Source organism: Callorhinchus milii, unplaced genomic scaffold, assembly GCF_018977255.1.
Source record: "Callorhinchus milii isolate IMCB2004 unplaced genomic scaffold, IMCB_Cmil_1.0 Scaffold2, whole genome shotgun sequence".
Taxonomy (NCBI): Eukaryota; Metazoa; Chordata; class Chondrichthyes; order Chimaeriformes; family Callorhinchidae; genus Callorhinchus; species Callorhinchus milii.
Genome location: NW_024704743.1, coordinates 26,200,600 through 26,221,741, shown reverse-complemented (window position 1 = coordinate 26,221,741; position 21,142 = coordinate 26,200,600). Strand labels below are relative to the sequence as shown.

Below are 21,142 nucleotides of genomic sequence, written 5' to 3'. Positions count from 1 at the left end.
GATAAATTAGCACCACCTGCTGGAATTTGTCTGCATTTCAATGTACAGACACCAGGAAGCTGAAATGTGCTGTGCTGATTCTCCAGTGGTGGTGCTAGTGTAGGAATTTTTGTGCCATTTTTAATAATAATCCTTTTATTTGATATAGCGCCTTATCAAGTCTTTGAGACGTTACAAAGCGTTACACAGAATATACCGTCAAGTATATTTTGTGGGCGATACGCGGCACCCAATTGCGTACAACAGTGTCCCACAAACAGTCTTGGATTGAAGCGACCAATTTATTATTATTATTTTTCTTCTCTTGGGATTTCCCCTCTAATTTTCTCTCCTGCTCTCTTGAAAACATGCTCTATTGGGCTCCATGCGTGCCAGCCATTCTACAACAACTCGCCCAAGTAGATATTCTTTATGTACAAGTTCAGATCATCAGTAAGCTATGTGAATATTAGGTATGGCAGTCAAGCCCATTTCCGCCCTCATATGGCTAACACAAACTTGCCCTTCCAGCAGTGGTCAACAAATAACAATCGGGAATGGGAACCCAAACTGATTTTTTCCCCCTATTCCAGGGAAACCAAAACCAACTTTAAAATAAAATAGAAAGCACTTGCCATTTTATAGTTCTTCATATAATAATACTACTAATAATAATACTTGCATTTGATATACCGCCTTATCACGTCTTCGAGACATCTCAAGGCGCTTCACAGAATATACTGTCAAATGAATTGACTGTATATTTTTGTGCTTTGTAAATTGAACAGCTCAAGGTGCTTCATACCAATTAGTCTTGAGGGTAGTGACTGTTTTTTCTCTGAAAACATGGCAGCCTTTTTTACACAAAGATTGAGCATTTAATCTGGAGGATTGTTGGCCAGGATAGCAGGAGGTACCTAGGGACGTCCTCCACAAATGTAATTTGTTGTTGTTGAGGTACTCCCTTCTCTTTTCATGTTGCATCAAGGGAACTGTAGACCCCGACCATTTCCCCAGCTGTTTGCTCAGGACAGAGACATCAAACCTGTGACTCTCAAGTCTGTGTGGCCCAGTTTCACTCTACACAATAACTTTCATGAAATTGAGCTATTGGTGAGCGGTTCCCCACCTATTCCACTTTCCTTTGTATATTAGACTAAAGATCTATCACTTGATCTGATGGTTCAAGAGAATGTTAAGTATCTTGTTTTGAATTCTGATCCATCAGCAGAGTTGGTGACCTGACCAATATTCCTGCCTCATCCAAAGTTAACAATACATATTAATTTTGTCCATTGTTTGAGGGATGTTGATGACATACAGATGAGCTGCCTAATTTGCCTTAAGCAACTGTCACTACATTTCAAAGTAACATATTGTATGAAGCGTTTATGAATTCTGATCAAATTATGCACTTCAGAAAATCCAAATATTCTCATTGTGTCGATCGCTTGGAAGCACAGAATTTCGTAAGCCTCTCCTGTGATTCCTACAGCTTTCGGAAGAGAGAGAATGAAGGGAAGAATTATTAACCAATATTTATATACTTTATGATTCTTCTGATGGACGCAGAAGTGTTGGTTCATAAGGCAGGCCTAATGATTGCGCATTTGGCAGTCGTTCAATCCATGAGATCACAATCTTGCATGTATTTCTCCATTTTGCAGTCAATTTGTATTATTTTTGATCATTCTCCAACGAAAGAAGAGAATGCAACAGTGTTCAGATGTACCAGCAGTTTTAGCTTGAAGAAAAGGGCCCCAGTAAAACCAAAGTGCCTTTCATTTCAATAAAGCAATAGAGATATCTCCACTTGCATAGTATTCTCTTGTTTTTTTCCAGTGGGGGTGGGGGGGTGAGAGAAAACTGACACCGCCTTAGTGGCACTTGTAACTTGTCAGGTGGTTGTTTTACCAGGGAAGGAAAATTAAAAAGGAGTGCTAGGAGGAAGGTAGGAAAACGCAGAAAGAAAAGGGAGAGAATTGAGAAGAATTAGGAAGATTATTAAAAACAAGAGAAATTAATTATTATGCTCAAAGTTTATTTGCAAAACCTATTTGTTAGATTGCTTCAGGTTGCTGCATCATAATAAATGTCTTGGTACTGTATTAGTTCTCTGTTGAAAGCTTCTAGACCAGATAATTATGTGACAGATAACACGATTAAGTAATCTGTGACTATAATAATAAGTAGTGCTGTTCTTTCAAGACTTTCAGTGGAATTCCACTTATTTAAAATGTTTATTTATTCAAAACAATCACTGACCAGTACTGTATATCAACTATTGTGGTTCACAGCTCCAGAGATTGTTGAGTCAAGGGAAATGTCCTATGTAGCATTTTAATTGATGATGATTGAATTCAATATAAACTATGTTTATAAGCAAAAGTAAACTAAATTTGCAAATTGCGCAATAAACACTCAATTATCCAAAATATTTGCATAGCTAAAATCGCTCCAGCCTTGAGTATGTCAGATATGTGAATGTTTACTGAACAAGAATTACTTTCTATATCTGTTCCAGAAATAACACTGCAGCTATAAAGTCCCCAACCCTCCACTTTTTCCCTGTTCTCTCCTAAAGGCAATAACTCACGCTCAGATAGTACACTGGGCACTGAGAGTTCGCCAACACTTCACACAAGAATGTAAGCAAATGTGGAATGAGTAAAGACAATTTAGCTCATCAAGTTCATTCACACCCAAAATATTCACCAGCCCAATGTAATGGTCAGACCTCATTTGGAACATTGTGTTCAGTTTTGGGCACCCAACTTAGAAAGGATATTACACTCCTTGGAGGGCACCCATCAATGAGTTATCAAATTAATACCTTGGATGAATAAAAAGATCTAGCTATGATGAGCAGCTGAGTTCTCTTCACTAAAGCTAAGGGAGTTATCAGGTGATGTGATTGAGATGTTTAAAGTAATGGAATTAACAAGCTTAGGTAGGGGCTGACTTTTCGTTCTGGTAGAGAGACCCAAAACAAGGGTTGAAACAGTTTACAAGAACTTAGGGGGGAACTCAGGGGCAATCTCCGGTGGGAGATGAGGACTGCAGTTCCGAGTGATGTACATGGCTTTCCCTGGGTGAGAAACGGCTAATGTTTTTGCCAATGATCAGGGCGATTATAATGCAGCTGCCTATAAGAGGAGTGTTTTTTTTCCACCTGACAATCTTAAATAAGAGCTCAACGCATTCATCACCTCCTGCCTCAATTATTCAAATGCATTCCTCGCCGGTCTCCCCAGCTCCACCATCCACAAAATTCAGTTGATTCAAAATTCTGCCGCCCACATTATAATAATAATAATAATAATAATCCTTGCATTTTGATATAGCACTTTTCACGTCGGGAGGACGTCCCAAAGCGCTGCACAGAACACACTGTAAAGTGAATTGACTATATTTGTGGGCGAACGCGGCAGCCAATTGCGCACAGCAATGTCCCACAAACAGTCATAGATTAAAAATGACCAATTTATTATTGTTTTTGGTTTTGGAGGGATTATTATTAGGCTCTGTGGAGTAAGGAAACTTGCCCAAGGTTTCGCCCTCTGCCTGGAATTGAACTCAGGTCTCTCGCTTGCAAAGCGAGTGCTCTAACCACTGAGCTACAGGACTCCATATTATTACGTATACTAAACTCCATAACCCCATCACACCAGTTCTAGTCAGGTTCCACTGGCTCCCTATCGCCAAATGGATTGATTTCCAGATCCTCAGGCTCACTTTCAAATGCCTTCATGCCCTGGCACCTCCCTACTTCTCCGACCTGCTTACCCGTCCAACCCACTACCCGCTGCCTCTGCTCGACTGGTTCCGACCTCCTGCATATCCCTCGTGCCCTTCATTCAACCATAGATGGCCACGCTTTCAGCCACTGTGCCCCAAGACTCTGGGACATTTTTCATCTATCCCTCCGCCTTGCCCCTTCCTTCCCCATCTTCAGGTAACGCCTACAGCCACTTCCCCCGGCTCAGCATCGTGCTCCGCCATTGTCAAGTGTTCTGGGACACTTCCCTGCATGAAGGCAAGTTGTTGTTGTTAGTAGTGAAATGAGAAACTATTTCTTCACACAAAAGCTTATGAGAATGTGTGATGCAATGCCCCAGAAAGTTGTAAATGCAGAATTAATTGGGATGTTAAAAAGAGAGATGAAGAGATAAAGATAAAGGGAGAGTACTTAGAAAGTATGACTAGTAAGGTGTATGCAGAAAGGTCATGGAAATAGCATTAAATGTTGTAATATGTTGTAACCTAATAGAATAACAGGCTCCAAAAACTGAATAGCCTCCTCCTGTTGCTTGTTAGCACAAGACGTTGTCTTTCTATCTTCAATTTATGCAAAGTGAATGTATTTGAGAGTAGGAGTGAGGAAATAAGAAACCTATCTCACATACCATGCATTTAGCATTAAAAACCTGATCTTGAAAATTTCAAGTTTGGGTTTTACAACAGATTTGTTCAAGTCGAGAATGAATCTAGTTGCACAAGACATACATTGAATGCACAATTTATGTGCATATCTTAGATCTGGACTGTGAACCTTTCTCTAAAATGATTTGCTTATGGTTTCTGACATTAAAGCATTTCGATATTTCTTAAAACAATGTTAAATCAGAGATCAAAATGTCCAGGTTAGAAAAATATCAATAGGTTACTGTCTTTCCTGTCCTTTATACATTAACAGCTTAGTAGGTCATGTTTTTTTAAGCATGTGGAGGTGATTAATTTCTGCTTTTACAGTATCTCCAAACCCATCAAATCTGGCAAATAAGTAAACCTGACTGCCAATGAAAATAATTATTTGTTATTTTCTGATTTTTGTGCACATAGAGTACGAAATTAGAATTCAAACAGTGAAAATTAAGATGGTTGACAATGGTTCCATTTGTTAAGCGTTTACTGATATGTATAAAAATGTTACACCAGTCTACTCGTTCTTATATATGTATTAAAACTAACTCAGTAGAAATGGCTACTAAAATAGCTGTTTTTTAAAAATAAATTACTGGTTTTTAGGTTGAGATGAAATTGTCTCCCTCTCTATCCTCGGAGTAATGTCTCTGCAGAACTGATTTTCCTGATCTAAACAGAGGCACTAAAGTTCTAGTTTAAATCACTATTTAAAATACAGTGCTTCTTTATTTCTTTTCATGAGCCAATTAATATGGTACTTCTTGTTTTAATTTTGTAAAATATTTGTGGAGAAGCATTTTTAGAACTACGTGGGTCAAAGGGCCTGTGTCTGTGCTGTAACGTTCAATATAAATTGTTTTTCTTTTTGTAAATGAAACCTGCTGTTGATTATCCAATGCTGTAAGACTTTATTTTTCCAGAATATATTGCTTTGGATGGTACTTTTATGTTAGTGCCAGAACATTGCTACATAAACAATTATGAGATTCAGGAACTCTAAATGATTTGAATGTTTTCCTCTTGAATGTGTTGCCATGAGAGACCTTTCAAGTAATGTACTATTTAATCAAAGTTGATGGTAATAATGAGAGAAAGAAAAATAATCTTGAAAGAAACTCGTCTCTAATTTTCTGCCCTTCACAGCTATTGGACTAACAGCAGCTTTGCTTGTTTGAACATGTTGATAAGAGGTGTTGTTGTAACTTCGTTTGAGCCTTGAGCAATTAATAGAAGATGGTGGAGGAAGGAATTATTTCATGGAAAGGAAAAGCCCAACTTTGAAAAGTGTGCTCATATTTTACCATTTGTGCACTCGCATCATACTCAGCTGCAGCAAATATTACAGCAGCTTAATGGCTTTTATGTTGTCTGACCTACTCTTGGATTGTCAGTAATGTATGCCAACCGTGTCTGGTATTTTCCACAGGCTCATCAGAGACTGTTCTACCAAAAACTACATATCCCTCCTCACAAGGACATCAGCATCACAAATCAGCAGTACCTTTTCCTTATGTAGGTACTTTGTCGGCAGCTGAGATTAATGGGCAGAATCAGGAGATGAATGGCCAACCATCCTTGCAACCCCACAATTCCTCTTCAGCCATTCAATCTAAACAGCCTGTTATTGTCTGTACAGCAAGCTCCCGACAGGATAAATCAGAAGATCAAAATCTCAAAAAGCAATTTCTCCCTCAAAGGACTTTTAGTCACGATCACTTTAGTGGCACACATGACAGAACCAGAGAGGTGAGTGCTTCGAACTGTACAATTAATTTTTTTTTTTGCCTGAGGCATACAAACTGGCATTATACCTCACCAAGATTATAGCAGCAACATTACCATGAAAGGGACTAGCATCTTGTTCTTAATTGTCAAGGTTACTAACAAAACTTTTTGCCATAGCGTTATCATTATAAATTGCTTTAATGTAAAAACAATTCAAATTTTAACATTTACATTGTTTTCGTATGGTGTTCAGATTGTTTCCATTTGTAGTTAAGTAGGGAACGCTTGGTTGATGTACTGGTTTCTTGGTTTTACTTTTATTAAGTGCTCCAGATATAGACTTCTTATTTAGCCCAATATTGCTGAAAGTTATTGTCGTTTATCTGGTTTAACCTGATGTATTGTGATGCTGAAATTCTGCGTTCATTGTAATTTACACTGTATGGAGAATCTTCTCCAAATGATCAGAATGACAGAACGATCAGAATTAGCTAGACTGAATACACACATTGTAAGTCAGTGTAAATGAAAGAAACAAAACATTCCCTGCGATCAAACCCTTGCTTTGTTTTGTTGGGTTTATAATCCATAAAAGCAACCATTATGAGGTGGGGGAAGGGGTGTTTTCATACCAGTATAATGTGAGAGCGAGTGTCACAAAGTTCACTGTCACATCTGTTCCAAAATACAGTCCATTCATTGCAGCAACACATACAGTGTAAAGAGGTTAAGTGATCTATTAGTAGTTAGTAATTTGTAACCTACCTAAAACCACTTCTTTAACAACTTGAACTAAGAAATCTGTTCATCACTGAATAAGCTTATGACCGATATAATACTGTACCAATACTGCACCCTTGAAGAGAACCTTAATATTTAAGGGGCTTTTTTCCACAACATGTAGGATAGAGTGGATTATGAGTTAAAAAAAATTATATATCAGAGTTGATTTGCCCTTTTAGTACACCTTGAATGCTGTATAATTCAATGATGTATGCATGTAAACACTGACCATTTTATTTGGTGTAGGTGTTTTGCCTATTAATGCAACAAATACATATTTGAACATGGAATTCTGGCACAGATGCAGTAATTTGTGGTAGTCTTTATAGAAAAAGTCCACATCACCAAAATACTATTGTATGTTGCATTCTCTGTGTATTAACTGAAATAAGGAAAATAATATAAATTTTCAACTTTTTAAACTAATATCCATTTACAGGCAGTTCATCCAGCAACCAGTGAGGTTTCAGCTGATACAAATGCAACCCTCAATCCAACTCTCATGGAACATTTTCTAGACCTAGTTGACAAATACTGGAATGGATTTAAATCTCTTCATTGCAATGAAACATTTCTAAGTGAGTACTGTAGCAAAGATTTCTTTAGTGAACCAAAAAAACTTATTATTCATTTTGTGTGTGGTCGTCTGCGGGTTCCACTGTGTCCCCGTCTCCCAGTAGATTGATTTGAAGGCCTGACACTCTCCGATAAACCCCTCTGAGCCCAAGCACCTCCCTATCTCTCTGATCTCCTCCCTCACTCATCTGCTCATCACCACTACCTGCCTCCCAGGTTTGCCATGCATCCCCTGCCCTTTCTACACCATCACCAGGAGCCGAGATTTCAGATACTTCGCTCCTAACCTCTGGACCTCCCTCTACCCCTCCATATCACCCCTCTTCATCTGTTTTTACACCCCACCTTAAAAAACTATCCCTTCGACCACCCATCCCTTGTCTCCTTCAAGGACTGTCTCAAGATCGAACTCTATTACCGTGCCTTCGCTTATCTTACACCTCCACCTCCCTTGGCTCCACCTCTCCAGAATCCAACCCACTCAACCCTCCAGTGCTTTGGCATCACCTGACTACGTGAAAGGCATTAAATCTCGTGTCTCACTGAAGGCTTATTAATTTTGACCAGGTTTCCTCTATCTCTATCCCTCAAACTGCTTACATCAGCAGCGATCTGATGGTGTATTGAAACATTCCAGGAGAATTTGTGATTCAGCTTTTAAGGTTTACACTAATTAAGTATTTTTTGTTCCCAGTGACAGCGCCTTAAAAAAAATATGTCATTCTGAAACGTAACATCATTGCTGATACATCTACAAATACAGTCACAACAGTTCACAATAAATCCTGTGGAGCACTTTGAGCCTTCTCGATAATGTGACAAGGCACTGTATCAAATACAAAGATTATTATCAACAACAACAACAAGATTACATTTGTATAGCGCCTTTCATGTTGGGAGGACGTCCCAAGGCGCTGGATAGCGTACAGCATTTCAGACCCGAGCTGGGGTTAGGGGGGAGAAGGGCGAGGAGGGTAAGTGGGGTAGCCTGTGGAGGGAGAAGTTGGGAAGGCCGACAAGCAGAGCGTTTGCATAGTCGAGGCTGGAGGTGATGAAGGCATGAACAAGAGTTTCAGTGGCCTGAGGGATGAGGTAGTGCCGGAGTCGGGCGATGTTACGGAGGTGAGGGAAGGCAGAGCGGGTCATGGCTTCAATGTGGGGAAGAAAAGACAGTTGAGGGTCGAACAAGACACCGAGGCTCCTGACCGGCTGGTGAGTTGTAGTGAGCAACCATGGAGGTTGATGCTAACAGAGCCTGAGGTGCAGAGGCTCTGGCGCGAGCCAATCAGGAGGGCCTCAGTCTTGTTCATATTCAACTGTAGGAAGTTTACCCTCATCCAGGACTTGATGTCCGACAGGCAGTCTGTCAGGACAGCAGTGGTCCTGGAGTTGAGGGTGGAGGCAGAAAGATAGAGTTGGGTGTCATCTGCATACATGTGGAAGTTGACCCCATGTCTGCAGATGGTTTCACCAAGGAGGAGCATGTAGATATTAAAGAGGAGAGGGCCAAGGACAGAGCCCTGGGGGATGCCAGACGTGACAGTGCGGAGGCTGGAGGAGTAACCATTAGAGGCAACAAAGTGGAGACGGTGAGAGAGATAGGAATCGAACCAGGCAAAGGCAGGTCCGCGAAGATTAAGTAAGGAGGAGAGGCGGTGTATGAGGATGGAGTGGTCGACAGTGTCGAAGGCAGCAGAGACGTCAAGGAGGACAAGGAGGCAGAGGGAGCCCTGATCACAGATGTTCAGAATGTCATTAGTGACTTTGACCATATAATTATGATTTTTAAAAAATTTATGCAGCAGTTCCTGAATAAAAGTATTTGTATTTTGCATCTAGCTATACAAGTAATATACATGCTATCTTTTTTTTTACCTTGTTTCTATTTGTTTCACAGACCAGGCAAGGATTATTTGGTCCGCCATGCTGGATGGGTTACAGCCACAAAGTGAACCAAAAAGTGACTTTAAATTGCAAGAACAAGTGAGCCATTTAAAAGAGAAGAATGAGGCTTTGCAAGCAAGTCTTTCCCACCAGGAGCAACATCATAGTGAGAACCTACAAAAGCTGAGAGTGCAATTCATGGAAGCTGAAAAAGACGTGGTAAGAGCAAGCCACTCATTAACTCGTTCACACTTGAAAAAAATCTGATTAACAGGGATAGTATACTTTTAGCATGAAGTAAATCTTATTTCATCTTGTTAATAAATTGAAGAATAGATCCCCAACTTGTGATAGATCATTTATTCTAATAATAAGATAATAATTATCCTTGCATTTGATGTAGCATCTTTATCACTTCACCAAGATTTTACTGTGGAAGTGTAGCAACTGTGTATGTGTACGCCAATACTAGGAAGCCATTCTTGACACATCTGCAGGTACATCCAGAAGCTGCTCGACAAAGTAATACCAAACTCAGCAATTGCAACTAGCTGGGGTTTCGACTCAGAGATAGAAGAACCAAGAACAATTTTGTATGTTCTAAGGAGAAGTTTCCTTTTTTGCGACCAAGGCTTTAACCATTTAGTTGTGAGTTGGATATTTGCTTTTTCTGACTTGCAGATTATGCTGCACTCCCTCAGTCTGTCTATTTTATCCTTGGTAAATTCTTTGGTATTTTTGTTGCTTTTCTCTGTCCAGGCCTCAATATATCAACCCTCAGGTGAGAGAGTAAGCTGTCTGAAATCTACCCTCAGCTCTCCACCAATGCTGTACTGTAAGCAAAGAGCATGGAAATTTCTGCCCTCCTGTTTGACTGTGAAGTGCTCTGGGACACTAACCCGCGTTAAGGGAGCTATATAAATGCAAGTTGTTGTTGATTGCACCTCGTCTCTCCTCAGTGTTTCCTCACAACTTCAATGCACAGACCAAAAGCTCATCATGTGGGAAGTTGTACACACAAATCTGTGTCTTACCTTGCATCTGATATAGCGCCTTATCACATCTTCTAGACATCTCAAAGCGCTTCACACAATATACTGCAAAGTGGATTGGGCGTTGCATTGCTGGAGGTATTTTGTGGGCGTAACATGCTGTCCTTTCTCATGAGTTTCCAAGAATATCAGGAATAACATCTTGGGAGTCCTTTTCCCTCTAGGACTAAGTTTGAATACAGCCCAGATTGAATAGATTAATATCCCCTCTAATTGATGGTTTATATTAATCCAGAAATAATCTTTGCATTTTATATAGCACTGTATCACATTGTTGAGAGGTCTCAAAGCATTCACAGGATAAATTGTAAGGTGGTTTGACTGTGTATTTTGTGGACGAACACAGCAGTCAGCTTACACACAGCAATATCCCACAAACATCCATGGAATGAGTGACCAATTTTACTGTGTGATTGCTGGCCAGGACCCCAGGAGAAACTCCCTTCTCTTTTTGCATAGTACCATGGGATCTTTAACATCCACCCAAAAGGGCAGATGGGACCTCAGTTAACATCTCATTGGAAGGATGGTACCTCCAACAATGCAACCATTGGAGTGTCAACTTAGACTTTGTGATTACAAGTCTTGACATGGGGCTTGAATTCAAAACCTTGTGCCTCAGAAGTGAGAATGCTACCACTGAATCAGACTGACACACATGCGATATGTGATATATTTATATTATTCCTACATGACATGTGTTTATTTCAACCCCAGGTCTTTAATTCAGCATTAAGTAATGCTAGATCAGCATTTGGCAGAGCCACTGATGAGGGAAACATCTCATTCAGTGTTGTTTTTGTTGCCTCTTACATGGAACAATAAGTGATGTGAATGATTTAGAAGGTCTTGAATCAAGTGGGTTGAATTTTTCAATCAAATCCTGTACTCTGTTGAATCAGAAACTTGTTGATTGATTCAGTAGAGTTTGCATTTAAAGCACTAGGTGGCAGGATATTCCATAAGATTTATCACTTTCCATCTACAAGCAGTGAAAGCATAAGGAGCAGAAAAGGGCAGCAGAGCTGACTCCTTCAATGGCAACACCATTGAACAGCATAGTTGTCCTAGCTCATAACTTCTGGTCAGGAAGATGGTCTGACAGTTTACCAGCACGAGTATCACAATCATTGAGGTATTATTAATAATAAATAGACAATTGTGTTTAATTTATGCACCATTGTTTATCAACCGAGAACTATGTACTACAATAGATTCCAGAGCCTGTTTGTAAAGTACGTTCTTACTGGTTGTGTTTTCCTTGATGTGATTTGTCTAAGGTTGCACTGCAGGCTCTAACTAGCCTTGATTCTACTTTCATAGGAAATGCTAAGGGATCGTTTAACCAGAACTTTGGAAGAGAAAAATATTTTACAGAACCATGTGATAAAACTGGAACACAAAGTGCTGAATGTTTCCAATTCCTCTAACCAACATCTCGAAGGTGTGTTCTACACTATTTCATTGTTGTGTTCTGTGCAATCCTATCATGTGTGCCTTTTGGCAATGGAAACCTTCTGTTTTATGAATGGATGCATTATTGTACAGGCATATCATGCCCTTCACTGATAGGTGAGTTTTAGGAAATAAATTACTAGTTTGATCTGCATTAAAGTCAAATTCTGCCCTTTAACACCAAAGGTTTGGAGAAGGCTGCTGACCAAGCACATTCACTCATACCCATTCTTGTGAATTAATTGTGATAGGTAAAGTATTTATTTTTATCAGAGGGTTCACATTGAGGTTAGGAAATCAGTAGTGTTACAGGCACTTAGCCACTGGAAAAATTGTTTCACATCACAAACTGTGTTTTCATGCACGGAATACCATGTACGTCATGTTGACTCAAGAACTGGGCTCTGACCTAATATCTCCTTAGACCTGAGTTCTGAGTCACTGTGTACACTGTTGGGATACAGTGTATAGTGAAATCACCACAAATTTGTGAAACCAAATATGCTTGATGAGCAACCTTCCCCAATACTATACAACATCTGAATTATAGCTCCGACTTCCTAAATATCACAAAAGTAATACATGTCGGCAGCCCGCTGGCATGGCTAATCTATTTTGTTCCTATTAATGAGCTAATCGGGCACCTGCAACTGGAATTCTTTGTTTATACATCAACTGATGACAGATGTACAAAGACTGTCTCTAGGATGGCCAGTTTCTGGATCTCCTCTGACATTAAACCCAATGAGATGGAGACAAGTGAATTCCCCTGCTATTTACTCCCCTGCTATTTACCACTTGCTGCTTACTCCCCTTCCTATTTCTTTTTGGGAAAGTCTGAAAATGTTAGATAATAATAATAACAATCCTTGCATTTGATAAAGCGCTTTTCACGTTAGGAGGACGTCCCAAAGCGCTTCACAGAACACACTGTAAAGTGAATTGACTGTATATTTGTGGGCAAACGCGGCAGCCAATTGCGCACAGCAATGTCCCACAAACAGTCGTAAATTGAAAATGACCAATTTATTACTGTTTTTGGTTTTTGGAGGGATTATTATTAGGCTCTGTGTGGAGTAAGGAAACTTGCCCAAGGTTTCGCCCTGACCTGCCTGGAATTGAACTCAGGTCTCTCGCTTGCAAAGCGAGTGCTCTAACCACTGAGCTACAGGACTCCACGATACTCACCTTGAGCACACTGACATACTATCCTGCATGAAGGGCACTATATAAATGCAAGTTATTGTTGATTGGGCAATATGGTTTTATATCTGTTCTCCGTTGGCTGTGACTACACCTCAGCAACAAAGCCCAGTACAAATTATCACCTGAGCATTGTATCACCCAACCTGCCTTACAATGATATCACACAAGCACATCATGTAAACCTTAATAATCAGTCTGATGCAAAATTAATTGGTAATATTAACATTCAACAATTACAACAATTTGCATTTATATAGCACCTTTTGGTGTAGGAGAATGCGTTAAACTCTATTTTACCTGATGAGTTATAGAAGTAACTGACTACAGAATATTGATAAATAGGTAAAGCATTTGTAGATTCGCCTATGGGTTCAGTTTTCTTTGTGAAACTCATACTGTTTATTATATGTAGAGTTACAGAGCCACAACCAAAATCTGCAAAGTGAAATTGAGAATCTGAAGGAGAAGCTGCAGTGTTGCAGCCAAATCCAAGAACTGACTCAGATGCTGCAGGAGAGCCACAGGTAGCAGGAAATCCAGTGTTCGCAGGCGATGCACGGGTTATTAAACTACAGTAAACTCCGGATAACTCCTCACCCCAAGGGAAAACCCCAGTGACGAATTATCTGATGTGACAAGTTAGCCGTTGGTCCTTATGCTCTCAAGCCCCCCCTGGTAATGCTCTCTCTCGTTCACTGAGTCCCACCATATCGTGTGACCCCCTCACCGTAGGCACCGCAACTGTGCATGCAGGCCCAACCTCCGTGAGTGCCCGTACTAGTCACACAATATGGCGGGAGGCCCTCCAATAGACCAGAGGCCTCTGCAATGCATCCGACCACGCATGCCCGACCTCCGCCGAGTGCCTGCACCAGCCACAGGATAAGGCAAGAGGCTTCTGGAATACAAGACGCCATCTTATAGTTGAACAATTTTTCCGATCAATTTTACATTGTAAGAATTTCCACAATGCAATGAATTACGTGTTAAGCGAATTGGCGAGTAGAGAGATTACCCCTTATTATTTGCTTATATGGGAAGCGGACAGGATATTGATAGCATGAGGAATTAAGTGGTTGTGTTGAGTTAACCCAGGGCTGGGTTATTCGGAGTTTACTTTAGGTTGCTTTTCAATTCTGCTACAAAGCAGAATATGTTGAATATGCATGTCGGGTTACAAAACAGAAAATTAGGTTAATATTTTGGGTGTGAATCTTCATCAGAATTGCAATGCAAGACTCGGAGAGCTAAAATCATTAAATACTATTGTACAAGTATGAAAAAATTATTATGAATGAATGATGAAAAGAAACTCAGTTTAAATAAAGGGTTACGTTCTGTCCCATTTGTAAGTAGAAAAAGGAGATCTTTTTTTTTGCTGTGGTGTATTTCATTGTCTGAAGGGTACTTTTTCTACATATAAGTGAATACATATTAAAACTGCAAACAATTTAAGTTTATGGACACATTTAAATTTAAAACTCTCCCCCCACCCCCTCAAAGGGAAACCCAGGCTGATCAAAACAAAAGTTCTGTATGCAATTGCAGTCATTGAATTTATCCACCTATATGCTGGAAGAGCTTGCCTTACTAAAAGTCTGCATTCACTACACATTTCTTTCAAGCCTGTTCCACCCTGTTCTTTGCTTAATTGATATGAAGGTTACAAATACAGAAATTAATGTGCTTGGATTTTGTTTTGGCTGTGAGTGGGGGAGGTCAAGTTTAACTACTTCCAATTTGTCACATTCCAACCTCAAAGCCAATAACTACTGATAGTGGCGTTTTGGGATCAGGTGTAGCATAAGTTGCAATAAAACACAAAATACTGCAGATGCTGGAATCCGAAACAAAAACAGAAAGAGCTGGGAAAACTCAGCAGGTCAGGCAGCATCTATGGAGAAAGGAAAGTGAGTCAACGTTTCGGGTCCACGACCCTTCGTCAGACAAAAGGGCCTGACCTGCTGAGTGTTCCCAGCTCTCTCTGTTTTTGTAGCATAAGTTGCATCCTTGTTAGGTAATGTTGCCTCAGTAATGCCAGCCAGGGTATTACTGCAGTAAACTCAGACCATCACCACTCATGGGGAAGCTGGTTTGTTTTATTTGATGTAGTGTTCACCTGTGCACCCACCACATAATTTTATCCCTACCTACTGCCGCATTATTTGCTAACCCAAAGGGAGTAAGTATGTAATAAACTGAAGCTTCCATGCCCATCCTGACACCCATCATTGGATTGCAACAAAACACTTTGTAATCCAATGTGCATCAAGATTTTTAAACTTAGACAGAGTTTTAAACATATTTTGTCACAATAAATAAGTAAAGCACCCATCTCCCAATCCGTGTGGAGTTCTGTAGCTCAGTGGTTAGAGCACTCCCCTGCAAGAGAGAGGACCTGGGTTTGATTCCTGGGAAGGGCGAAATATTGGGCAAGTTTCTTTCTCCACATGCATCTGTTTACTTAGCAGTAAGTAGAAATTTGGTTGTTAGTCAATTGGGAGTAATAATCCCTTCCAAAAAAAAACATTTGTTCACTCAATCCTCCGCTGTGGGACACTGCTGTGCGCAATTGGCTGCTGCATTTCACCCACAAAATATACAGTCAGTTCACTTTACAGTATATTTTGTGAAGCGCTTTGAGACATCTGGAAGCCGTGAAAAGCGCTATATCAAGCGCAAGAATTATTATTATTTAGTCCATTAGTTAATCCAATCAGTTTAAAAAAGAGACAAGTGATCCTGTGTCAAAGTTCTGGAGAGACCTTGGTTCCTGTAATTCAGTTAACAAGCCTGGAGTATCTCACATAATGCTTACCACTCCCTCCTGGCACTTATTTTAGAAGTGTTCAAACACACATTAGTCATTGTTTTAAAATGCAATGATCAGCAAATAATTGGCAGAGACTGGGTGGTGGTGGTTGTTTTACGATTCCTAATTGGTCTGACCCACATTAAATTGCTGAAATTTAAATCCATTCGTAATGTGTCAACTTGATTTCTTAATGAAAGAAATGACTAGCAGCTCCACAGGGAATTTCTTAAAATAGAGGAATTGAATTATCTAGATGATCTGATTAGTGTAGAGTTCGCAGAGGTAGAGGGGAGCAAGACCATGGAGGACTTTGAGGGTGAGGACCAGGATCTTAAACTGTATCCTCTGTGTGATGGGAAGCCAGTGGAGTTGGGCAAGGATGGGGATAGGATCAAGAAGCCTGGTGCGGGAGAGGACACCGGCTACAAGTTCTGGATGATCTGCAGCCTATGGAGGGAGGAGTTGGGGAGGCCAAGAAGCAAAGAGTTTGCATCGTCAAGCCTCGATGTAATGAAGGCAGGCATAAGGGTTTCGGCAGCCTGCGGTGTGAGACAGTGGCAGAGCCGCGCGATGTTGCGGAGGTGGGGGAAGGCAGAGCAGGTCATGGCATAGATGTGGGATAGAAAGGATAGTTGAGGGTCAACCAAGACCCCAAGGTTCCGGACTGGCTTAGCAAGGTGAAGTGTGCAACCATGGATGGTGATGGTGTCAGCGCCTGAGGTGTGGAGGTGCTGATGGGAACCAATCTGGAGAGCCTCGGTCTTGTTGACGTGCAACTGAAGAAAGTTGGCTCTCATCCAGGACTTGATGTCTGACGGACATTCTGTCAGGACAGCAGTGGTCCTGGAGTCAAGGGTGGAGGCAGAGAGGTACAGTTGGGTGTCATCCGCATACATATGGAAGTTGACCCCATGTCTGCAGACCATGTTACCAAGAGGGAGCATAGAGGTATTGAAGAGGAGGGGACCAAGGCTAGAGCTCTGAGGAACACTGCACGAGACGTTGCGGGGCTAGAGGAGAAGCAGTTTGTGGAGATGAAGTGGAGGTGGTGTGAGAGGTATGATCTGAACCAATAAATAATTTGAGTGTAATACATAATTTGAGTAATAAATAATGTATTTCTAATCCATTAAAATACCTTTTGGTCTTTAGAAAGCAGCAATGCATATTCCTGTCTTTGGTCGATAGACTTTCTACAGTAAATGCAGAATTCTAGTGCTAAATTCCCAGCTACTGCAGATGTCCTTCCAACCTCTTGCCTGCCCAGTATTTCAGGTTTCAGATTCCTCTCTTTCCACCATAAGGGAGAGTGTCAGCAGTCTACAAATAATTGATTGTTATAGTAACAGCTATAAACTCTAGGTAAACATGAGTTGTCAGGGGAATACAATAAAACTCCTCCCCTCGTTACTCTTTCAACAACTTGCTAAGTTTTTTGAATAGTTAACCATGCCTTATCTAGACAGAAATAAAGTGATAAAGAACTTTACTCAATGTTCAGAGCTAAGAAAAGAACCATATAATGCAGGTAAATTACATAACCATGTTAATTGAGTACACCACAGTAATGCCTTAGTCCAATACAATATATATGCTTAAAGTAATTTGAAACACATTCCTTACAGTGTAATTTTTTGAAGCTTTAGCAATTATTTCAATCTAAAGTCAAAGTCCATGAGATTTAAAATGTAAGAGTATTGTTCCAGCAGCTATTTATAGCGCCTTGGGACGTCCTCCTGCTGTGAAAAGTGCTATACAAATGCAATTTGGTGTTGTTATGGTTGAATGTTAGTTGTGGCTTGCGAGAGGTCATCTTCTCAGTTAAGGAATAGGTAGCACGAGGAAAAGGGGCAAAAAAACAAAGCCACAGATCATAATTGTGGACTGTATTATCCAGTTTACAGTACAGTACTAATCTGCAGTCATAGTAGACAAAAACACAGATATTGTACATATTTCCTTTAATCCCAGATGCTGAGAAACATACATTATGCCTGGTAGTGGCCAATTTAAATAACTATTACCAACCACAGATTTAAGGATGAAGGTGCAAGTTATGTTAAATGTCCAGTGAAATCGTTTGAAGCAATATGTCAGAATCTTCACAGCGCATGTATCCATTCTTGTATATAGGATTAAATACAACAGTACATGCAATATAAGGGGCCAATGTGAATTTAGCAGGCATTTTTATTACAGGAATGTACTGATAACAGGAATGCAGTGATGTGGATTTGATTGTATTATAAAAAAAACATATTGTTTGCTGTCTCCAAGCAACCTGGCATAATAATACAGTATCACACAATCACACCACACATGGTAGTGTGGGCTAGTATCCTGCAAGTTCTCTGTTTTCATGTTCCTAGGCCAACCGTACAATAACAGGTATTTTTGAGACTTAAATTTAACACAGAAATGTATGGAGGAACAGTACAACTATCCTGGCACTTATATCTTTTTTTAAAAAAAGTAGATAACTATTGGAGAATGTTTGTTAAGACAGTGCTTTCCTTGATATAATTACTGAGAAATCTGTTTTGCGGTTTCTGAGAGATGTTGATTACCAATGCATTTATTTTTAAAAACATGATTATATGACCAAATTGCTGTCTAATTCCAGGACGCTTGTATCCACAAATGAGCACTTGCTGAGAGAACTGAATGAAACACGATCCCGACACAAAGCTGAAGTAGACCAGCTGCATTGGAGCTACATTCAGCTAAAAAAATCCATACAGGTCTCCCCCACAGCCTCATCCGGCTTAGATCAGCATCACACAGAGACATGAGAAACTACATACAGATCTGAGATTGGAGCCACTGAAAAAGAGCACATCTGTGAAATGGCAGAAGAGGAAACAAAGCTAATTCTGGATAACACCACCTGTTTCACTGAAAGCACTTACCTTCCGATGTGCCAAATCAATGCAGTTTTGCACCCTGTTTCTAGAGATGAGATTTGACAGTCTAATATTTTGTAATTGGAAAAGTTCCAAGAGACTAAAATGTAATTTTATAATATTTTTCTTCCATTGTTGGATTATTATTATTATTATTCCATTATTGTCATTGGAGTTAGTTTCTCGAATGCACTGGATCCTGAAGTTTTAAAATGAGTAATTTTGTCAGTATGTTTGCCAAAAGAAGCCTGTAACAAAGTTTGATTTCTTTAACATAGCTTCTGTCTATATATGTTCAAAGTCAATCTATGGGTCTGAAGTACACAAGCACTAAACATTTCCTCGCTATCCCTTCCTCAAACAGTTTATCACTGTCTATCCCACAACAATTTGTGTTTATGCTGCTTAAGCGAATGATAAGCCTATAACAATGCTATTGAATTTTTCAGTAGATGTATAAGAATCAATTCAAATTTGGAAATCTGTTTCTATTGTCGGCTATTGTACAGAAGCTGTATTCTTCACCTCATGACATGGGCATGTTTCACTCTCAAAAAGTAGTGTGTTTAACCTTGCCTGAGGACAGCGCTCAGGAATGTTCCAGCGTGGGGGGTGGTGGGGGGGGGGTTGCTATTTCCACAATGAGCAAAATTCAATCATTAAACTGAAGGAATTTGCAAAGTAAAGACTAGCACTCCTCCACAGGAAGAGGAACAACTACAGGGCTGATTGTTGAATAGAGCTATATAGGTCAAGAGATCTGTACAAAAATGCAACTTGCCAGATTTCCCATGGTTGACCTAACTCCGCTCAGATGTCGATCTCTGTGCATATTTCTGTGAAGTCAACATCTATGTAGAGGTGCAGCAACTAATCCACGACACACTCGGATTTGCTACTCACAAACCCTTTTGCAAATCAAAGAATTTAGACGGGGTGGGGGTGGCTAAATAACCTGTGGCCATTATTGATAGGTAATTTGATAATTAGCACATTACGTGTGACAATTCTTATCCCTTTAGCATTTTTGTTATGGTTTTAAGCCACATGGATATTCAGCCAGCATTCTGATTATTCCTTCTCCGTAGGGAGTCATTCCATATAGAACTTCACCAATTCCACGGATGAGCACGGTGGATATTTTATTGGACAAGGATTATATATAACACTCTTCAAAACTGGTTAGATGGGACCACTTTTTTTCTTCACCAATTTTCTCCCTTTCTGTGTCTGCTGCTGGAGTGTGATGCCACAGGTGCCACTCACTCTCCTGAACTGTATTGAAGCAGCTATTATTGGTGTGAACTATGGAAGTGTGTGTTGGCATGCTGTTCAACCATGCGGGCTTTGCAACTGAGGCTGATCCTGACCTTCCAGTGGCAACACACAACCTTCCAGACGTCACTGAGTAACAATCAGGTACGAGTGCCCTGATTGATATTCCCTTCCTCGGGGCACTGAGACTGATAATTGTGGTCATAGTGCAGCCCTGACTTAGATCAACTAACTAAGACCAAGGTGTGTTCCTTCTTGATCTGTACAACTTGGCTGTGTTGAGACTTGAATTTGGTGGTGTTATTGTTGAACGTTAGTTGTGGCTTGAGAGAGGTAATCTCGGTTAAGGAATAGGTAGCACGAGGAAAATACATGAGAGCCATACGTGAGAAGTATGGAATATGGCGAGTACTGAATATAGGGGAGTGTTTAATATGAAAGGGATTTCCCCCAATTATTTTTCTCCTTTAAGAAAATGACTGCAAAGAATTGAACTGCTACAATATCATTTAAGAATGTGTTATTTTTAAGTCGAGATTTATCCATTTCAGTGGACCTTAGTATTGCTCAACCAGTCCAGAAATGAGGCTAGAAGTGAATGTCACAGACCTCTGGTTCACTTGTCACTAACAACTTGTTCAGCATTGAGCAAACTGAGTGATAGGAACAATCTAGCTGCCAATCTCTCACTCCTCTCCTCTTCAAGTTTGTGTAACTTGGTGCTATGTTGCAATTCCTTGAGTAAAAACAAAGCTATGTTATGATCCATTTATATTGCAGGATGCAACGCATTCTCGTTTCTAGCCTGAGATTGTGTTGACCAGATGGCCTGCACGTTTACTATTCCCTCATGCCGAGCACTGTTGCACTGTTTCCCAGGATCACAAGCATGTGCAGGTCTGCCTTCGTAACATAAATGTATTGGGATTCTGATGCACACAAGTACCACGTTCAAAAAAAGATTTCCCGAAGTTTCCCGAGACTGCTTCCCAAGCTAACAAGTGCAACTTAACTTTCATTTGAAATGCAGTACATGGGGCAGTGAGTGAAAAGCTGACAGGTGA

General features: G+C 40.2%; 1 protein-coding gene across 2 annotated transcripts in view; it reads left to right on the top strand.

Moving 5' to 3' along the window:
* The window catches only part of cep72 (centrosomal protein 72), an 81,086-nt gene extending 61,718 nt beyond the window's left edge, over positions 1-19,368 (top strand). For both annotated transcript variants that reach the window (XM_042331865.1, XM_042331864.1), the window contains 6 exons: positions 5,831-6,150; positions 7,352-7,490; positions 9,386-9,591; positions 11,748-11,868; positions 13,498-13,609; positions 18,524-19,368. In XM_042331865.1, coding sequence (XP_042187799.1) covers positions 5,831-6,150; positions 7,352-7,490; positions 9,386-9,591; positions 11,748-11,868; positions 13,498-13,609; positions 18,524-18,692 — 1,067 coding nt within the window. In that variant the 3' untranslated portion in view covers positions 18,693-19,368. The remainder of the gene's footprint in view (positions 1-5,830; positions 6,151-7,351; positions 7,491-9,385; positions 9,592-11,747; positions 11,869-13,497; positions 13,610-18,523) is intronic.
* The last annotated feature ends 1,774 nt before the right edge of the window (positions 19,369-21,142 follow it).